The 22,842-nt window shown below is 36.4% G+C and overlaps 1 protein-coding gene and 2 non-coding genes across 3 annotated transcripts; all 3 read left to right on the top strand.

The window, feature by feature from the left end:
- Nucleotides 1-17,449: 17,449 nt before the first annotated feature.
- Nucleotides 17,450-17,539, top strand: LOC112281969 (small nucleolar RNA Z159/U59). The gene has a single exon (XR_002969731.1). It is a non-coding gene; the product is annotated as a small nucleolar RNA Z159/U59 (small nucleolar RNA).
- A 198-nt stretch (nt 17,540-17,737) lies between these two features.
- LOC112281967 (small nucleolar RNA Z159/U59) lies at nt 17,738-17,827 on the top strand. Its single transcript, XR_002969729.1, has one exon. It is a non-coding gene; the product is annotated as a small nucleolar RNA Z159/U59 (small nucleolar RNA).
- A 1,550-nt stretch (nt 17,828-19,377) lies between these two features.
- On the top strand, nt 19,378-22,129 carry LOC112281217 (coatomer subunit zeta-2). The gene is made up of 6 exons (XM_024517485.3): nt 19,378-19,541; nt 20,152-20,311; nt 20,517-20,664; nt 20,898-20,975; nt 21,293-21,377; nt 21,815-22,129. Exons 1-6 carry the CDS (start codon nt 19,536-19,538, stop codon nt 21,872-21,874), a joined length of 537 nt encoding a protein of 178 aa, XP_024373253.1. The 5' UTR covers nt 19,378-19,535; the 3' UTR covers nt 21,875-22,129.
- The last annotated feature ends 713 nt before the right edge of the window (nt 22,130-22,842 follow it).

Below are 22,842 nucleotides of genomic sequence, written 5' to 3'. Positions count from 1 at the left end.
AGCTTCACTTCTTATAAAACCTTCCTTCACAAAGAATGAGTCAATGCGTTGATACCATGCTCTTGGTGATTGCTTGAGTCCATACAATGACTTCTTCAACTTGCATACAAGGTTGGGTTTGCCTTGATCAATAAATCCTTGAGGTTGCTCCATGTAGATGTCTTCTTCCAATTCTCCATTCAAGAAGGCTGTCTTGACGTCCATTTGATGCATCTCCAAGTCTATTGATGCTCCAATTGCTACTATAGTTCTAATGGTAGTGAATTTGGCCACTGGAGCAAATGTCTCATTAAAATCTACTCCAGCAACTTGTGAGTAGCCTTTGGCAACCAATCTTGCTTTGTACCTCACAACATTGCCTATAGCATCTCTCTTGGTTCTAAACACCCACTTACATCCAATTGCTGAACGATTTGGTGGAAGTGGAGTCAACTCCCATGTCTTGTTGTCTATAAGAGATTTGTACTCTTCTTGCATAGCAATCTCCCACTTCATTGCATCACCACACCTCATTGCATCACACAAAGTCAATGGATCATCAAGAAGAACAACATTGGCCTGATCTTCACTTACTTGTGGAAAGATGTGGTTCTTCCACCATTCACCTTGAGGTCTTCTTTCACGTGTTGGATATCTTCTTTCATGCAAAGAAGATGAGCCTTCATGTACCTCTTGCTGCCTTCTATGGCTCATACACTTCCTTCTCTCATTCATTGGTTGATATTCTTCATCTTCATTCTCTTCATTGTCCTTGTTGTATCTTGCTGGAATTGAAGTCTTTATAGAGTTGGGCTCTTCTTCAATGATATCTTCATTTCCATCTTCACTTTGAGAATGCTCTTCTTGATCTTCTTCTTTGTTTGCTGAAATTGAAGATGTGTCCACAAACACACCACTACTCCCACTTGGACACATCTCCCACTTTTCACTTGCACTCTTATACTCCAAGAACTCTACATCACGACTTTTGATGATCTTTTTGGTGTCTAAACACATGAGCCTATATGCCTTGGTGCCTTCACAATATCCAAGGAATGCACATCTTGTGCCCTTTGCATCAAGTTTGCTTCTCATACTATCTGGAACTTTAGCATATGCAATGCATCCAAAAATCCTCATATGAGATAAACAAGGTTTCTTACCAGTCCAAGCTTCTTCGGGAGTCATTCCTTCAAGTGCACTTGTGGGACACCTATTTCTTGTATATACGGCATTTACCACAACTTCCGCCCAATACTCATATCCAAGCTTTTGAGCATGAATCATACTCCTTGCCATCTCCACAATGGTGCGATTTGCTCTTTCAGCAACTCCATTTTGTTGTGGGGTATAGGGAGTGGAGGTTTGTCTTGCAATACCTTCATGCTTCAATAACTCATCAAAGTCTTTGGACAAATACTCACCTCCATTGTCCGATCTGAGCACCTTAATCTTGTGCTCACATTGCTTCTCCACAAGTGCTTTCCACTCCTTAAACTTAGCAAAACACTCACTTTTGGCCTTGATGATATAAATCCATACCTTCCTTGAAAAGTCATCAATAAATGTGACAAAATATCTTGCTCCACTCATAGATGGTGTTTTCATGGGTCCACAAACATCAGAATGCACAAGCTCCAGCAATTGATTTGCTCTTGTTGCAATTCCACTAGGAAATGGTGTCCTATGTTGTTTGCCTTGAATGCAACCTTCACAAGATAGATTCATAGTAGAATGGCCAAGGTCTAAACCACTTACCATGGATTGAAGCTCCTTCATGCTTTTGGCATTCAAATGTCCAAGTCTTTGATGCCAAATGCCCACCTTATCTTCATTTGATGGAAATTCAGCAAAAGCAGCAACCTCTACTCCATTGATGCGCTTGCAATTGATAATATAGAGATTGCCATCTCTAATCCCTTTTGCTACTTCTTTGCCTTCCATGGTTCTCACAAAACATCCATTCATATTGAATTGCACTTTGCACCCATGACTTACAAGTTTACTCACCGAAAGGAGGTTCTTCTTCATCTTTGGCACATGCAACACATCCTTGAGTGTGATCCTCTTGCTTATGCCCTTGACCACTACTTCCACTACAATGGTGCCCATTCCAATGGCTTGTACCATACCATTATCACCTAACCAAACCTTAGTTGCTGGAATTGGTTGATAAGTGTTAAATGAACACTTGTATGGAGTCATGTGTTTGGTACATCCAGAATCCACGATCCATTTGCTCATATCAAGCATGGAAGAAGTTTGTTTTGCCATGAATGCAAAGTCATCACCTCCATGGTCATGAAAAGCATTATTGGCATTCTCTCTTTCTCCTCTCTTTGCCTTGAAACAATTCCTAGCAAAATGCCCTGGTTTTCCACAAATATAACAAGTTTTGGGAAGATTACGTTGAATGGAAGTACTTGCCTTACTTGGTCTCGTGAATAGTGCTGATTGCTCTCCAATAGACTCCTTTTGCTTTCTTTTGGTCACTTCATGGGCTAGTCTTGCCGTGACATAGTCCAAAGTAAGATCTTTTCTTGAAATTGACTCCAATGCCACAATGAGGGAGGAATAGGAGTCCGGAAGGCTTGAGAGCAATGTCATCACAACATCTTCTTCAGGTAAAGGCTTGTCAATAACAGCAAGTTGGTTTGCAAGTGCTTTTACCTTATTTACATGAGCCATGAGATCTTCACATTCTTCCATCTTCACGGTGAAGAATTTTTGCCTTGACCATAGTACATTGGAGAGATTTCTACTCTCATAGACGTTGCAAAGAGTCTTCCATGCCTCTGCTGCCCCTTTGCAAGAAATGACATGAGCAAAGTTGCTCTCATCTAAATTGGTGGCAATTATGCCAAAAGCCTTCTTTTCTCGTCTTTTGAACTCCTTATGCTCCTTGATGCTTGCCTCTACCCCAGGTGCCTCTTCCTCCTCACATACAATCTCCCAAAGATCCAATGACGCCAAAAGTAGCTCCATTTTGGCCTTCCAGTGGTGAAAGTTGTCACCTTTGAACTTTTCAACCATTCTCAAGCTATCACCCTCAAAAGATGCCATCTCAAGCTACACGTAGGTCCAAAAAAACTCTTGATTTGGAGTTGTAATGGAGAAGATATCACTACTCAAAGATCGCTGAACCACAAACCCAGAATTCGCTGTTTTGCAACTTTTTGTAAATTATGAGTCCAAATCACGTCTAAATGGTGGGGAATGAATTGTAAAGTAATTCTATGGCTCTCATAAGTCTCCCTCACGTCACTCCACTCAAAATGACTCACTATCTCATGAAACTTTCAAACACTAGTGTTACTTCAGCAAAGACACTATCAAGGTCTTGCACAAAACTCATATACTCACAAATCCAGGAGCAATGACTTCAACAACACACTAGCAACACTCTACCATAAGATCCCAACCACCAAAGTAAGCAACAAAGAAAATAATGCAAGAACAACTTACTTGGTAAGAGAGTGTGGGCCCATAACCTATTGAAACATAGAAAGCAAACTCCACACAAGCAAGTTAGGACCAGCAAGGTTGCACTTCACAAATAGAATGTGGTATGAGATGATTCTTCCCATGCCAACCCTTTTCTTATATACTAGTACCAAGGTACCATGTGTTACAACCCATATGGGATATCTCTTAGGACCAGCCCTCTCCTTGTATTCTAAGGCACTATAGACCAGCAACTAACCTTGTAGGATATCCCTCATTACTCATATACTCTATTGACCATTAGCAACAACTCAATGAGTTCTTTCCTTCAACACTCTTCCACCATTAAAGCAAGATTTGAAACCACTACATATATTAATTATTTATATTATATTCTTTTTATTATAAAGGTCATTCCTATAAGTAAGCCTTTAGCCACAAATTATTTTGTTACTTTACTCAATGCAGAGGTATAAGGAGTCACCTTACATCTATCGTCTTTAAAAGTAATCATCCTTGTTAGCCAATCAATTTTTTTATTTTCCACTTCAACCCATGGCATACCAAGGATAACGTCATAACTAAGCTTTGTTATCCTGAACTTCTCTTTCAAGGCATAGATGTCATTCAATGTCAAGGTTTCTTCTTCACATGTATCGTTCAATATATTCTCTTAGTCATTTGCTAAGTATATACTCTTTCTTTTAATTACCTTGGTTTTAATTCTAAGTCAATTGATAATATCAATAGAAATGTAAATTTTTGTAGAGTCGCAATTTAGAAGCACTTAACATAGTTGTCTTCTAAGTCAATGTATTAGACACACTAGTTGATTCTTTTGATAGTTGTTTGAGGCTATGTTTGTCTTTGAGAGACAATAGCTATTCCCATTATTGGCCCTCAATGCCTTTACTAGGAAGCTCTGTTTCCATGCTCTACTTCTTTATTAACTTGATGAGCCTCGAAATTGTGAACCCCTTTTGATTTATTGTGCCTAAATTTTGACATTTTAGACAATCTCTAATGTGATGGCTTACATCTTGATAGTAAAAATATAATTCCTACTGCATCAATATTTGTTGTTTCTATGACGTGAATGATCTTTTCAGAGCATCAATCTCTATAAGTATTGGTTGTTGTACCATAGTACTAGATAGTAGCATAAGACTTTGCACTATAGGTCATGTTCCACAATTTTTGATCTATGATAGTAGCTTTAAAAATTAACATAATACTTTAATAAAGTTTTTTAAATAATAGTTTGGATCATATGTAGTAATATTTTTTCATAATAATGTAACCTAGTTATTACAAGAACTAGATGGAATATGATTAAAAATACCAATTACAAAAAAATAAGTAAAAATATTTAAACAAAGACATACAAAAATAAATATAAAAGACTTTGTTAGAGATATAAATATTCCAAGATAAGAAGATAATTTCGACACAAAGAACAAAAATAATAAAGAAGATTTGGATGAGAAAATGAAGAATATGAAATGTGAATTAAACAAGATTTGAATTAATTGGCACATATCAAAAGATTCACAAGTTTAGAGAATATGGATGTTGTATAGTAATATAGCTATATGGTAGAAAATAAAAATATGGATGCTATTATAGAAGTGTCTAATAGATAGATATAATAAAAAAAATAAAAATAATAGGAAGATAATAAAATCTTTAATCTTAATACTATATTTTTATAGAAGAGATTTATTTTATTTTATAGAGGCATAAATAAATAATATAAAAATAAATGAGATAATTAATTAATTAATTAATATAGGCATCTTCAAGAAAGAATTAAAAATAAATTTAAGTAAAAATTATCTCAAATTACTAAGAATTGATATCCAAAGAATATCAATTATGAACTAGGATCAAAATCAAACCTTAGGACACAAAACCATGCACCTATGGCAGTTCTATGATTCTTTGATTGATTGGAAAGTAAACAAAAGAGAGATTCTTTGGACATTGGTTTTAAGTTATTTAAATGCATAATGACTTTGTAGAGGCTTTACAAAGTTAGGATTTTTTTGGAGTGACTTTAAAGTTTGAAAAATTCAAAAAGCTTGTATTTTAGATAATTGTATAAAATTTATATATGATCTATAGATGATTTTTTTTTGATTGAGTGTTTATTAATAATCATAATCTATGTTGCAACCTTGAGCTTAATCTAATAGTTTATTCAAAGTCTATTGAAACTAAAACATATTGAAGTCTTAAAATTTGGAGTTCAGAAGATTGGTGAAGATTTCTAAAATATCCTTCAATCTATTAATTGGATTGAAATAAAAAAAATCATATATGCATTTAACTTGATTTTTAATAATTTTACAAAGTTTAAGATCTATTAAAAGATTAAATTAAGAGGTTTTGGCTCTAGAATATCAACATCAAGGTTCAAAAAAGAGGCCAATCAATATTCAAATGGATTTTAGGAATTATGTTCTATTTGGTATGTTCAATCTTCTTTAATGTTTTTTACTTAATAGAAACTTAATTATTAGAAAATTTGATTTTTTTTAATCAAAATAAATAATTTAATCATTAATTATTGAGTTATTAATTTGTTGCAAGATTGATTAAAAATTTGTTTAAGATTTAGAATTTATTTGAGATTTGATTAGAGTTGGTTTAAGATTTAGATTTTGATTAGAATTGGTTTGGGATTTAGGATTTGATTAGGATTGATTTAAGATTTAAAAATTGAATAGGATTTATTTAAAATTTAAATAAGATTTAATTTAGATTTATAATTTGATTAAGATTTAATTAAGATTTAGTCTAGAATTTGATTAGGATTTATTAGAATTTTATGAAGATTTAATTAAGATTTATCTAGAATTTTATTAAGATATGATTAATATTTATCTAGGATTCATTTAGGATCTATTTAAGATTTTTTTAATATTTAAAAGGTTTTATTTTTTTTTTAGTATTTCTTTAGGATATTTATTTCTTTATTTTTTTAAAATTTCTTTATTATCTTTCTTTGAGATTAATTTATGACTTCTTTATATTTCTTTTGTAAATTTTTTAAATTATTTTTTGGATTAGTTAGAATTTGATTGAATTTGTTAATGATTATTTAGAGTTTATTTAAGATTCTACTAGACTTGGTAGGATTTTGTTGTTGCATTTGTATTTACCTTCTATAGTTAGGTGCTTGGTGCATTTTCAAGTAAGAATACATTTAATAAAACAATGTGTTTCATATTACCACCTTAGAAAAGACTTTCAATACTTAGTGATATTATTAGAAATAGGAACCCCCTCCTTCTCTCAATGATATTCTTAAATATTATATTTGAAGGGAGTTACAAAGGCCTCAACAATGATGAAATAATAGAATAGTCTTTTTATCTTGATATCGAATACTATTAATGGCTAAGATGATCTATCAACCATTTTCTAAGTGAATAAAGAATAGAATATGTAGCAATTATAATTTGCCTCATTTTGGACTTCTTCAACAAATGATTGGCACTCTTCATGAAACTTGTTTCTAGAAAAGAGAATAATGTCACAAACATATATATTTATATAGATAAGAAGTATTCGATACAAAGTAAATATATGTTGATTTGATATTATCTTGTCAAAAAACTCTTTAAAAGCATCTTAGATATGTATTTGACTATAAATGTGTTTATAGTTGATTGATAGGTTAAAAACTAGACCAACAAGTTAGCTATGTGTCGTACATGTCAGTAGCTTATATCAACTACTTGTTGGAGTCATCTAAATTTTTTATAAGTGTATAAGATCTTATATCAATTTTCATCTATGACATCTATAAAAATCAAGGATCAATTGTTTACAACAAGATAATATAAAACAAAGAAAAAAAATTAAAAGAATAAAAACTTAAAACTTTTTTAGAAGATGTAGAATCAACAACTGTCACGGCCATAATCATGTAAGCTAATAATTACATATAGAAATAGGTAGAAGTAAGTAAAAGTAGATAAAAGTAAGTTAATTCTATAATATTTAATATAGAAGCTTCCTAGAAACTTCCTAGATGCTGCTTTGACTTCATAGGTGTCTTTAATTGACTTTTTGGATTAAAAACGTGGTCAACAAGTTGGCCATGTGCCACACATGTTGTTAGCTTGAAGATCAAGCTAACTATGTGGCCCACACGTAGAAAAACTTGCCTTGTAAGTCAAGGCATGTGTCCTACAAAGTCAACACATATTGGAGGTCCTATAGAACGTCGCCACGTAGCCCCTAGTTAGATAGTATATATAGAGACAAGAGTAAAGGCTTCTTCACTCTTGTCAACTCCTTTTTTGCTTCTAGTCTAGTTTCAAGGGTCTCTAGTTTTCTTGTCTTTTGACAATAGCCATTCTAGTTTCTCTTTTCAATATACATACTTATTATTCATATTTTGTTACTTTTCTTTGAGTGAAGGCTTACTTATCTGAACTGTTTTTTCATCGAGTTCTTGTCCTTGACAGATTGACAAGAGTGTACTTACAATATCAGAGCTTTGTTTTTCTTGAGTAAGAGTGGATTACCCCTTTCTCTTGACAAGGCATAAGCGTATTAGAAGTTTGCGGATTATCCACTTCTAAACTGATATTGTTCTTAGTATCTTCTTTGTTATCAAGTCTTTCTTTTCTTTTGTCTTGAGCAGTATCAAACAAATCTTTCTTCTTAGTGTCATTATCGCAGAGCTTGTTGAAATAAAGAGTGCAATGGCACAAATGCAAGAGCAAATTAGGGAGTTGATGCTTGCGATGCATCAACTCAATTCACCAACACAGGAAAGAACAAGAATAGCAGAAAGTAGAGATATAGAGATGATCAGAGCTGCTTCAACATCTACAACAAATCACGTTCCTTCTCCAATTGTACAACACCCTATAAGCACTAGAGAACCAAGAATTGCCTTACCTGAGAAATTTGATGGTACGAGATCAAAGTTTCGAGGGTTCATCAATCGAGTACAATTGGCAATTGAACTTCAACCGCAAAGCTATCCAACTCCAGGATCACAACTCAGGTTTATTGGCACTCTACTTTTTGGTTCTGCATTATCGTGGTTTTCGTCTTTTCTTGAACAACGAAATCCAATATTGGACAATTTGGAAGCTTTTTTGGCAGAGTTTCGATCTATGTATGGTAAACACGATGCAACTCGTGTTGTAACAAATAAGATCCAAATTCTGCGACAAGAAAATCGCTCAGTAACAGTGTATGCTTCACAATTTCGACAACTTGCAATTGACATCAAGTGGGATGATGCTGCACTCATCAGTCAATTTTTTTATGGATTGCAATACGAAGTAAAGAAATTGATGCTCAACTTACCTAATCCTCAAACTTTGAGTCAAGCAATCGATTTTGTAGTAAAATGTAATAATCAACTTTTCGAATTTTGATCTGAGAATCATTCACGGAAACCTCAACGTTATTACTCAATGGCAACATCAACATCTTTGCCAAACGTACATTTGGAAGTAAAAGACATGCAAATTGACGCGGTACGTTTTAAACCCCTAACTGAGCAAGAAAAGATTCGTCATCGTCAAAAAAGATTATGTTTATATTGCGGAGAACCTAAGCACACTGCTCAACATTGTCCAAAGAAACGACGCAACTATAAAATGAGGGGTACGACGGTCAAAGAAGACAACATGTCGGAAAACGGATTCGTCCAGCTACAATAGGGACCGTGCAGCTGGAACCTTGTACAATTCCTAATGAAGGTCCTATCCTCTCCTCAGAACCCTCTCCTTGTTTTATAATAGACTTATATTTAAGACCTAAGAATTACAAAGCCTCTGCTTTATTAGATTCGGGAGCCTCAGCATGTTTTTTAGATGAACAATTTGTTAAAAGTCGTAAAATACCCTTTGTACAGAAATCCAAACCAGTACATGTAGAAGTCATAGATGGTCGTCCCTTATCTTCTAGAGATGTCTCTCATGAAACTCATCCTATAAAAGTAACAATAGACGGTCATGATAGCTACATAGCTTTTAACATAATTAAATCCCCGTCCAATCCAGTTATTTTAGGTTTATCCTGGCTAGAAAAATATAACCCTCGAATAGATTGGAATTTGCGTAAACTTGACTTTTTCTAGAGCGTTATTAATAGTTCTACCAACCAAGTAAAAAATTATAAGTCTAGTATAGTAAAACCCGTACTGATAGGTACAAAAGCATTTATACACGCAGCAAAAGAAGGATCAACTTTTGCTATTTATGCTGCACCTATTTCTGAAAACATAAAGACTTCAAGTGGCATTCCAAGTCAATATCAGGAGTATCAAGACGTTTTTGAGAAAAAGAATGCAGATATTCTTCCTGAGCATCGCCCATATGAATGTTCAATCGACCTCAAGGAAGGAACTCAGCCACCATTTGGACCAATTTACAGTTTATCGCAAGATGAGATGGCTGAACTCAAGACATATATTGACGAGAATTTAGCGAAGAATTTCATATGCCATTCAAAATCTCCAACAGGAGCTCCAATTCTATTCGTAAAGAAAAAAGATGGATCTTTACGAATGTGTGTTGATTATCGAGGACTCAACAAGATCACAATCAAGAACAGGTATCCATTACCTTTGATATCAGGACTCCTTGACCAGTTGAATCAAGCTAAGATCTATACAAAAATAGATCTAAGAGGAGCATATAATCTAGTACGGATCAAAGAAGGAGATGAATGGAAGACTGCGTTTCGAACCAGGTATGGACATTTCGAATATAATGTCATGCCCTTTGGACTCACGAATGCACCAGCTGCTTTTCAACATCTCATGAATGATGTATTTCGTGAATTCTTAGACAATTTTGTCGTCTGCTATCTAGACGATATCCTGATCTATTCTAAGAACGTCGAAGAACATGAAATACATGTTCGTCAAGTATTACAAAAACTTAGAGATGCAGGATTGTACGCCAAGATGGAAAAGTGTGTATTTCACACTACTCAAGTTGACTTTTTAGGATACATCATTTCAAATGATGGTCTCATGATGGATTCTAAGAAAGTCCAAACAATCATGGATTGGAAGATTCCAAGGACAGTAAGAGATGTCCAATGTTTCTTGGGATTTGCCAATTACTATCGGATCTTCATCAAAGATTTCTCACGAGTTGCAGCTCCACTTACACGCTTGATTAGTAAAGATAAATTCCAATGGAATCAAGAAGCGGAAGCAGCATTTGAAGCCTTAAAGACCTCATTTGTCTCTGCACTAGTCTTATATCGTGTTGACTTTTTCAAGGCATTTTTTATGGAAACAGATGCATCAGATTTTGCCTTGGGTGCAATTTTATCACAAATGGGATCAGATGACAAACTTCATCCGATAGCTTTTCATTCAAGAAAATTCTCAGCAGTCGAGATTAATTATGAGATCCACGATAAAGAACTTCTTGCGATCGTGGATTCCTTTCAAGAATGGCATCATTATCTAGAAGGCGCTTCTAGTCCAGTCACTGTGTATACAGATCACAAGTACCTCGAGTATTTCATGTCAGCACGCATATTGAATCGTCGTCAAGCTCATTGGAGTATGTCTTTGTCAAGATTCGAGTTCATTATCACTTATCGACCAGGAAAACAACAAGGTTTGTCCGATGCCCTATCTAGACGTTCTTATTTTGCACCAAAAGAAGGAGATGCAGCTTTTGAGCAACAAAGAACGGTCCTCTTGAAACCGAAGCAATTTCATCTCCGAGCAATGAAATCAACATTGACTGTTGATTCAACTTTTCTCAAGCAAATCCAGTCCAGTATGTCTTCAGACCCTCTTGTTCATGATATCGAGAATAATTCTTCCAAGTCTCATGATCCTTCTAAGTTCGAGTTCAAGAATAATCTATTATATTTTGAAGGACGCCTATATGTTCCAGAAAGAGAAGCACGTTTACGTGTTCTTCAAGCACGTCATGACTTTCCAGCAGCAGGGCACTTTGGATATAATAAGACTTTGGAACTCATATCAAGAGATTTTTGGTGGCCACAAATGTGGAAGTCAGTCAAAGACTTTGTACAATCATGTGCTATTTGTTTAAGATCAAAAATTCCTCGTCATCGACCTTACAGACTTCTTCAGCCATTACCTATACCAAAACAACCATGGTCTTCTGTTTCTATGGATTTCATCACAGATCTTCCAAGCTCAAGATCTTATGATTCTATATTTGTGATAGTAGATCGTTTCACCAAGATGGCACATTTTGTGCCATGTACAAAATCTATCACAGGTGAAGAAACAACTAAGCTTTTCATTGATAATATCTATCACTATTATGGATTACCTAAAGATATCATATCGGATAGGGGAACTCAATTTTTGTCAAGATTTTGGAGGACCCTTTTCAAGATTTTAAAAGTGGACATAAAGGTATCTTCGGCTTTCCATCTTCAAACTGATGGACAAACAGAGCACGTAAACCAAGTCTTGGAGCAATATTTAAGGTGTACTATCAACTACCAACAAGATGATTGGACAACCCTTCTGCCATTGGCAGAGTTTGCTTATAATAATACGATACATTCTTCCACGCAACAAACACCTTTCTTTGCCAATTATGGCTATCATCCACGACTTGATACTTTTGATTTTTTAAAAGTTGATAATCCTGCAGCAGAAGATATGGCAAATCGGTTGTCAGAGTTACATGCAATAATGAAGACGCAATTGAAGGAAGCTCAAGAATGACAAAAGATAAACGCAGATCTATATCGTAAGGAGCAACCACAACTCAACGTGGGTGATAAGGTATGGCTACTTCGTCGCAATATCAAGACTACTCGACCTTGTGAGAAGTTGGACTATCGTAGGCTTGGCCCCTTTCCTGTTTCTGAACAGATCAACCCAGTTGCATATCGGTTACATCTACCGGAGTCAATGAAGATCCATCCTGTATTCCACGTGTCTCTTCTTGAATCATATAAGACAGTGGATATACAAGGAAGAAGACAAATGCCACCGCCTCCTATAGAAGTAGATAATAATATAGAATTTGAGGTGGAAGAGATATTAGACTCAAGGCGGCGCCGAAATAAGCTGAAATATCTTGTTCATTGGCGCGGATATGATATTAGTGAACGCACATGGGAGCCATCTAGGAATCTAGGAAATGCATCAGGTAAAGTCAAAGTTTTTCATCAACGACATCCATCAAAACCAAGATGAAAATCTCTCTTATAAAAGAGACAAGATTGAGGCAAGATAACATTCAATTTCTTATCCTTATTTATAACTTCTTTGCATTTGTGACGCTAATTAGATGGAGAGCCAACAACCAGCGGATTCAACTCAAGAACCTTCGTTTGCTGACCTGTCAGACGAGACATTACGATTGTCACAACCTTCAAGACGACGCAATCGAGATGAAGATCTTCAAAAACGACATGTTCTTCCTCGAATAGATGGTGAGATACAACGCGTTTGGTATCACGATTTGGGAAGGGACTCTCGATGTTTGGTAATTTTGCTAGAGGTAGGAACAACTCCTGATGGTGTTCCGAATATTCTATTCGAAGGAAGTTACGAAGGCCTCAACAATGATCAAATAACTGGGTGGTCTTCCCGCCCTGGTATGGGACACTACCGATGGTTGAGAGGCCCTATCAATCATCTTCGAAGAGAACAGAGATCAGAGTATGTGGCGAATACAATTCGTCGCATCATAGATTTCCTCAACATATGATGACCGCTCCTCGTGGAACTCGTCTCTAGAAGGGGGGGTAATGTCACGGCCATAATCATGTAAGCTAATAATTACATATAGAAATAGGTAGAAGTAAGTAAAAGTAGATAAAAGTAAGTTAATTCTATAATATTTAATATAGAAGCTTCTTAGAAACTTCCTAGATGCTGCTTTGACTTCATAGGTGTCTTTAATTGACTTTTTGGATTAAAAACGTGGTCAACAAGTTGGCCATGTGCCACACATGTTGTTAGCTTGAAGATCAAGCTAACTATGTGGCCTACACGTAGAAAAACTTGCCTTGTAAGTCAAGGCATGTATCCTACAAAGTCAACACATATTAAAGGTCCTATAGAACGTCGCCACGTAGCCCCTAGTTAGATAGTATATATAGAGACAAGAGTGAAGGCTTCTTCACTCTTGTCAACTCCTTTCTTGCTTCTAGTCTAGTTTCAAGGGTCTCTAGTTTTCTTGTCTTTTGGCAATAGCCATTCTAGTTTCTCTTTTCAATATACATACTTATTATTCATATTTTGTTACTTTTCTTTGAGTGAAGGCTTACTTATCTGAACTGTTTTTTCATTGAGTTCTTGTCGTTGACAACAACCAATAGATTCAACACAATAATTGTAATTTGCAAAATAGCCAAATGAAATATCTACATTATATAAATCTTTTAGATGTCAAAATCAAAGTGTAGATCCTTAAGAGCTATATGTGCTTTTTCAAATAGATAATAAGATATAATTTATATAACATCCAAACTTGACACGTTATAATCCACTTTTTTAATGATAGATGAATATATTATCTTTTTTGAATTTTTTCACTATTCATATCTTAAATATTAATATTTATTTATTTATTTATATAATAATAATTAAATATTTTTTATTATTTAAAAATAATTATTGATTTTTTAGCTTAAATTATTATAATAATTTTCACTAATTCTTATAAAATATAATTCCAAACTAATATATTTTATATCACATTTTCAATCCAAAATAATAATTATTTATAGAATCTTCACCCCAATGAGTAAAAAAAAATAACAAAACTAAAAAAACTACAAAAATAAAAGCACTAACTTCATTCTTGAAAACCAGCTTTTATATCTTATACAATTTATACATCTATTTATATACATTTATAGCTATTAAATACAATCATCTTGTCATTATTGTTATATATTAAAATTATGTATATGTCTATATATATATATATATATATATTGTTAAATATGATATCATTGCAAAGTGAAGAGAAAAGGTGCAATTGTAGCATTGTCCAAAATAAGAACTAAGAAGTAGAAAAGAGGCCAAGTTGGCATTTGGTGAAGGAAGAGTAGATTTAGAAGGGGTGTAGGGTATAAGATGGGATGTAATTTATGCAAGTTGTACTCATCAAAAAAGGGCCCAACTTGAGTAGATGTAATATGGAACCTATAGTGGATTTTTTTAAATTATTAATACTAACTTTAAAGGCATATATGAGCATTGTGCAGTAAATTTAAGAACAAAATCTTCAATAGGTAAGTAAGAAAGAAATAGCACTAATTTAATGGAAAGAGTCAAAACATAAAAGATTGACAAATTTGGAGGAGAGAAGGATTTTAGGAAAAGCTCACTATATTTTAGTGGCAAAAAAAAAAAAAAAAAAAAAAAAAAAAAAAACTTGCATGGCTACTAAATAAGAAGTTGTGATAGAAGAGTGGACTTGCAAGGTTGTCGAAAGAGACATTTTGGCAAAAAAAATGCACAAAAGAGGTATTTGAAGAAGAAGCCATGGTGCATTGAAAGGCAAAGATGAAGGCACAACATCAAGTTCTACAAGTAGAAGTACTTGCATTATAGGTTACAAGAAGGTCGCAAAGATCGTCTTGATAATTCAATCTCAACACTCAAGGATGGAATGTGGAGGGGGATTATTAAGACCAATTGTGCTTGTTGGTGCTAAGACTCTAACATGGAGTGTGGAAGGAGGTTGTTGAGACCAGTTGTGGTTGTTAGTGCTAAGACTCTAGCATAGAGTATAGAAGGGAGTTGTTGAGACCAATTGTGGTTGTTGGTAGTAAGATTCTAGCATGGTGTGTAGAAGGCAACAAAATTTAGGGACTCTTATTTAGCATACAAAGTTACTAAATTTTAATCCGAAATTGAATAAAAGTGAGCCATATATTGATCTGCAACATATGCCCTCACTATTACTACGCATTAATCCAATAAATAGCTTGCAATCGAGCACTTCATTGCAACTTCTAGTATATATAACAAAGCCGATTTGTATTTCACGACACCTTCAAACATACAACTTGTAAGTCATGAACAACCTTTATTTTCTATTTGGGAGCATGTTACAAAATTTTATTATCCTTATACAATCTATGCTGCAATTGCAATAATTATCCATCTACCCCAACCTCATAAGTTTGCAACACATTCCAATAATGTACTTGTAGCCTACGTAACTTCATGGCAAAGAGAGATTTTAAGAAAGCCATTGAAGTAGAGCTGGAAGATAGAGGACGTGTGAAACAAGATTTGGAGATGAGCAAAAACAAGAAAGAATGGTAGCAAAAATCTTACTCAAAAATGGTGGATTACTTAACATTGGATGTTTACATTCTAATTCCCTCATCTACATATTAACATTTGTATATAATATAGAATTAGATGAAGCTTGATAGCATAATTAAGTACCATACTTTTCAATTTTGTAAAAAGAAGGTTCTTGATTTTGTAACCTAATGTTGGTCAGAACTACATTGGCCTATATGTTGGGCTTAGATTAAGGAAAATCTTCAAGTAAAACATTTATATATATTTTGTTTATGAACCAAATTGTGAATAAACACTTACAATCCTCTTGATTTCTACTTCACTACATTTCTATTTCACAGCATGGAACTCAAAAACATATTTTTACACTAACTGCATATATGCTGAAATGCTTTAGATATTGAAAATGGATCGGCTACCTTAACTTAACTGGCATTATTAACTTTTGTGAAAAAACACTTAACACAAGCAAGCACACGACCAAAGCAACACTGGAGATAATCGTGAGCCCTAATTGAATTTGTGGATGGTCAGGTCAGCGGCGGCCGCCGTGGCCTTCGCTGGCCAGGGGGTGATCCTTCACTCCAAGGATTTATACTGCCATCCCTATCGTTTACAGTGTGTGTTCTCTTCTTCCTCTTTGATCGGGAGCTGTGCAGGTTGAGTCCCCATGAGGAGTTGTAGATTTGGGTCGTTTCTCAGACTGGTCACGTGCCTTAAACAAGTTTTTAGGTTTGTCGCTGTACAGCAATTGCGCTTCTGTGGAGCCGACCTCGATAACGTCGTGCTTAGGGTCGTTCTGTGATGGCTAACCCTATCGACCTTCGATAAGCCTTGGTTGGAGTCATGGTGGGATAGTTCCCATTGCGTGGTTGTGTATGGATGTGGTTTTAGGGTTTTTGAGGAGTTCCTCTGCTAGGATGAGGAATAACATATATGTCTGGACTTCTAAGTGCAGCAAAGGCTGTCTGTGCCGAAACAATGTTCATTATCTCTGAGCCTGGTTTTGTAGGTTTGTGTTTCTGGATCGTCACGCGAATGAACTGGCCGCACTCTTTACCAGCGCCCAAGCGGGATGGACTCGTACTCTCTTGGAGAGTTAGATTTCTGAAGACACTTCTGGCGTTAAATAAGAATGCTAGATCGTAGCAGAGGTGGATCTTACCAACCTGAGGCTTCCTGTAACCTCGGAGTCAAATGTTCCTACTCACAGTTCGTTGACAAGTCTATACGTTCAGGATTATTCGAGTAGAGTGCGTTGATTATCAGTGCTACAGGCTTTGTGACGATGAAAAGCAGACGGGCGGACTGAAATGATGCCATGTTGATTGTCTGTCATCGACCGATTTCGGTTTCTGAAAGCTACACAAGAAGTCCGAGCGGAGCGGGGTTCTGAAACGTGCCTGTGATGATTGTAAACTTATTCTACACTCCGAAAGCGTACGTGTGGAAGCAAAATACACCTCTGACAATCTGATGCACCGTCTCATGCTCCTCAATTGTCTAGATTATCGGTTAACGTCAGTGAATAATGACGAGAACACCTTTGCTTCATCACTTTGGCTGATGTTTCATGATGTTAAACAAGCTGCGTTCTTTCTGAATTCATGTGATTTATGTAGAGGTCTGGTTATCTGGGACGCCGCCTTCGTGTGATGATATACAAACGCAAATATCTTAGGACACCTTCTTACATGGCCTAGCCGTGGATGAGAGTGAATGTTATCTGACGAACGTGGTCTTAGCACAGTATGGGAGTGTCTTTCTAAGGATGAGCATACAAATACTTTCGTTCTACTTATTTGCTTTACGCAATGAGGAAATCTACTTGGAGACCTGAACTGAAGAAAGGTATCCATGTAACTTTGTCACATGCATGTATCCTGGATCCTTACCACTCAATTTATGACACGAGTTCAGTGTTGTCTATCGCCAAATATCGCATGGTGATATACAAACCCAGATATTTTAGGACACCCTCTTAGACGGCATCGCCGTGGATGAGAGTGAATGTTATCTGACGATTTTGGTTGCAGAGGAATGGGGCATCGTTCTAATGATGATCAAACAAATACTTTCGTTCTACCTATTTGCTATATGCAATGAGGAAAAACATTTGGAGACCTGAACTGAAGAATGATGCCGTACCCCCAAACTCCACAAGAGCGAACAGTCTCATGATAGGCTGTGACAGAAGCTGTGTTTGAAACACCTGGAAGACGTCGCTTGAAATGCAGCATATTGAGCCTTCCAAAGCATTTGGCGTCCGCCACTGGAGAAGATATGAGACGCCCAAAGATGAGGCAGTACACTGGAACGGATCCCCGCAAGGCATTCGGCTAAAATTTCACTAATGAGGATTTGGATTTGTATCTGAGGCAATCGAACATAATACGTCAACTGCGGTGTGCGGTGTGCGTTGTCGTAACCGGTGACATCCTCAGAGAAGTTAACAACAGAAGAGAAGGACAAAGCTACAAATTGAAAACCATTCGATCTACACGCATCATCATGCATGCTCAGAGTAAATTCCCACAAGGGTCTTAGCCATTTGAGACCCAAAGTCGACGCTGAACAAGGCAATTCGATTACAGTGCCAAAGAGTTGGCACTGGTTTCGTGACGCAATGTTCTCCAGCCAAGCACCGACAACGCAAATATCAGAGTGGCGAAGAGTAACGGCACGTAAATGATGAGCTAAAGTGACCAACATCGTGTCTCTATATTCGGCTTAAACGAACATGCTGAGGACCATTAGACCATGTTAATGATCTGAGAGCCTGCATCTTTTTAGGAGGTGGGATTCTGCGCTGACACAACAAGTCAAGGGTTGATAATGTTGAACTATGCCGCAATTGCGAACTGGTGGACAAGTTCATTTAGTGAAAAAATTATTTAAAGGATCCTTCATCCAGGATTAGCTTTTGCAAGTTTTCATTATCTGTTGCACAAAATCTTAATTCAGATTCCAATATCAAAGTTGCTTGATCAGGAAATAAAAATATCCAGTCATATTTCATCTATATGTAGGAAATTAATCCTATAATTAACTCAAACCAGTATAAGTAAGAAAATACGAGACTGGAATACGGGAGTTGTAAATGATCAGTGTTGGTTATGAGCAAGCGATATTCGAGTAGGGTACGTAAACATTCATTATCAAATCACTTATCAACATTCATTCGTTTAGATTTCTAAAATCGCCCAGGATTCTTTTTCTCATGCTTCTCTTTTGCAATGTCCCTTTGGCCTTACTAATCAATAATCATGGCACTTTTCTAAGTTAGGAATATTTCGTATATGTGGTAACGTATATTTTTTTTGTAACATCATCAATTTTCACAACTTTCCACACTTAATTTACAAGAAAGTGTGTGATCCAACGACCCTAAAAATACTTATTATTTATATAAGAATTTAAACTGAATCTTTGAAATATAACTTTATGATCATCTACTCTGTTTGGAGCATGCTGTATGTTATTTGAAACCTCGCAGGCGATATTATTCGTCAATGTCGTCGATGCGAGAGTGTTGCTGTGGCGTTTATTTTACGAGCAGTGCCCGTTCTTGTTGCCTTCGTCAACGATCGTCCAACGACGATATGCCTCGTTGCGTCTTCGTTCGTCACGCTGGCTGCGTGGACCAGCTTGAGCATTGCAGACCTCTTGATTGCTCATTGCTGCTGCAGGAGCGATTTCAGAACGCGTCGCTCTGTGAACTCCCCAGATCTGCTGGTGCTGCGTAGTCGATACCGCGCAGAGCAAGGTGTTTTTGTTGTTGTTGTTGGACTGTTGGCCAGTGTCGTTGCCAAACTTGGGGGCAATTGGCGACTATTACTCTTGTAAAATGGATGTAAGTAGAATTTGTGTTTCACCATGCGTGCTTTTCCGAAGTGTTCTTGTCTCTATAATTCGTATCTACGTTTTCATTTTTCTCGTGGTTGCGTCATGGCCTAGGAGTGGAGCTCTTTGGAGTAGATTAGGGCTTGATTTGGCAATTTGCTGTCTGAGTGAACCTGATCACGTGTCTCCATTGTCTTGTGAGAACTTTCCTTCGGTTAGGGTTCGTCACCGTGTGCCTAGATGATCGTACAGTAGCTGGATACAGATGGTTAGCATTGGACACTCTGAATGTGGAGACATTCTGAGTGCTTTCCCTCATTTCCTTTAATCGTTTTACTTCGTGATGCATTCTAATTGGAGCCGATGCAGCTATTGTACATTTCTAATTTTTTGAGGTTTGTGACAATGATGTGATCAAGATCTAGGTTGTACAAATGTAGCTACGATGCGAGCAATTCAGTTATTTCTCGAGATGTTAAGTGTGAAGATTGAGAGCTTTATTTCACTTTATTTATGTACTTTTAAAGTCGTTCATACGTGGGCCTCAACTACTAATGTATGGCTGTATAATGAGATCCTCAAGCTTAGGAAGGGACACCTGATATTTTTGTGGTTTGTAGGCTTCTACTCCTCTGGTGAAGAATGTGTTACTTCTTGATGGTGAGGGGAAGCGCGTGGCAGTCAAATACTTTTCAGATGACTGGCCTAGCTTGTCTGCTAAATTGGCTTTTGAAAAATCTATTTTCACCAAGACGCATCGAACAAGTGCTCGCTCCGAAGGTAGTTGCTAAACAAATCTGCCGTGGGCTATTCTCGTGAATGTATGATGTTATTATCCGGGGCACGGCGTTTTAGTGGCTTACGTAATTCTGTCAAATGGGATTATTAGAGCTACATTTCTTACCAAGATCTTCCTATTCCTAGTACTTCAGCTGGAGTACGAGCTGAAATTATATTCGTCTGATGCTTCAATTCTGTTTTACAGCTGAGATCGGGCTGTTCGATGGTTACATTGTCATATACAAATTCATCTCTGATCTCCATTTCTATGTGACCGGAGGTGAAGATGAGAATGAACTTATTTTGGCAACTGTTTTGCAAGGATTTTTCGATGCAGTCGCACTACTTCTCAGGTGACCTCCTTGGTTGCGAGATTCGTTTATTAGTCTTTTGATTCGTATTTCTTTTGTTTCATGTCTTTTCCGAGGATGAAATGTTTATAGCTTCTCTTTTGGTGTAGTCATTGCTTGTTGCCCTTATGGCGGATCTTCACCGTATTGGCTTTGACAACTGCGTCCTATCAGATATGTGATGACCATCAGCCGCATACAGGGAATCTGGGACTCATGTTAATATTGTGCTGCAGGAACAACGTCGAAAAGAAAAATATTCTGGAGAATTTGGATCTTGTTCTTCTTTGCCTCGATGAAATTGTGGATGGCGGGTATGTCTCTTGATTTTGCACCTGAACTCAGACAAGTGAATTTTGATATTCTATTCGAACTTGTTGAAGCTTTTCAATTCCCTATAATAAGGTGATTTGTATGTTACAGGAGCTATGGGGATTGAGTTTAGATTTTTGCTGATGCACTGTATTGGATATGAGAACGTTGGTGCCAGATGAATACCTCGTTTGAGCGTGTTAGTGGATTTTAGAGTGAAGCCTGGTGAAATGTATGCAATTTTTGGCTAGAATATGTATGTGTATGCTGGCTTCCGAAGTTAATTGACAACAGCCCTGGATTGATCTCGTCTATGCAGAATCATATTGGAGACAGATGCCAATGTTATCGCTAGCAGAGTGGCGATGCGGGGTGCTAATGATGATGTACCCCTTTCAGAGCAGGTACCTGACTTCCTTTCCGTATTACACCAGATTTTGTAGTATGTCTGGCCCATTTTATTCCTCTCTGAATTTGGCGTAACCATATCTAGTAATGTCAACACATTTTCAGTATGATAACGACCATATTACCTGAAAATATGTTCGCAAAAGAAGACACTGTAATTTTCCATGGTCTAACTTGAAGCCCAATATAAATTTACACAAAAAAAATTAGTATTGCTACGATATTTCTTTTTCGTTCAATAAGTCATGGCGTTGTAGGGTTTAATTCATTCACATGCTATTCTTGGAGACAACTTTACAAATATGTTGACCTGCAAATATTCCACTAGCGACTTGGTCGTACTTCCAAGCGAGTACATAATCAGATTGATTCCCTGTCTGTGAAATGTTCTTCACCTTCTATTGTGTGCCTTTTTTTTCTTCGTTTTGTGCAGACAATTTCTCAGGCACTCGCAACAGCGAAGGAGCACTTTGCAAGATCGCTGCTTAAGTAGGACATTGAAACTCGATCTGCTCATGGTGAAATTGAAGACATGAACGTTTTCATATCTTCCAACAAAAATCAAGAATGTCTATCCCAATGACATCGAGCCCCCCCTGCAGTATATGAACACCTCTTTACATCTATATATTCATGCAGAGTCCTTGCAGAGATAGATGTGAAATTGCAGTGATTTATTTGCACTCCTGGTGCTGTGTTGGCTAGGATAAATTCCTGAAATTAACATCAAGAATGCGCTGCTGTAAAAGCTTGTCTTGTGTTCACTGCAGATTGGTGAGTATATTTTTTTAACGATACATGCATTTCTTTTTCATACATATAGCGCTTGGACATCAGCTCACATCTCTTTTTAAAACCTTTGTTCATTTATTTAGCTCATCAGAATTTCCCGTTTGGCATTCATATACTTCCTCGATCCTGGTGTGGTGAAACCTTTTCAGTCGGCTAAGATGTTCTAGTGTCCGAGTCAAACTAACTCACAACCTCAACAGTACCACTTCAATAACACAGAATCGAAGCGAAGAAACTGTAATCTTAAGGAATGTTGAATATGAACGGATAGCTTTCGTCTTGCTAGACGAATTCATCAGAAATATATTGGCCAGATTCCTCTCACAACTTTCCTTCGCGAAATGCTATTGTTCTTTGCACTTAACGAAGGACCATGACATGCACGAAAAGCAGAGATTAAAACGGCATCCATCAACAAGAATTTACGAACGAACTTGTCTTCCACGCTGAAAAAAAACTTTGCCAGGAGGGATCGGCAGATCAAAAATCAGTTTAACAGCATGTGTGCGACAGTCACCTCACAAATCTACAGTTTCTGATTACAGAACATTAAATTAGCAAGAGACAAAAAATTACCATAACCTAGACCATGAAGTGATGCATAGCCTCAGGAACTATGAGCTAGTCGTGGTTCCAACACTCCATCACATGCAATACTTCCATTGCCAA

The sequence above is a fragment of the Physcomitrium patens genome, chromosome 4 (assembly GCF_059467195.1).
Source record: "Physcomitrium patens ecotype Gransden chromosome 4, ASM5946719v1, whole genome shotgun sequence".
NCBI classification, from domain to species: Eukaryota; Viridiplantae; Streptophyta; class Bryopsida; order Funariales; family Funariaceae; genus Physcomitrium; species Physcomitrium patens.
This window is presented reverse-complemented; position numbering and strand designations above follow the sequence as displayed.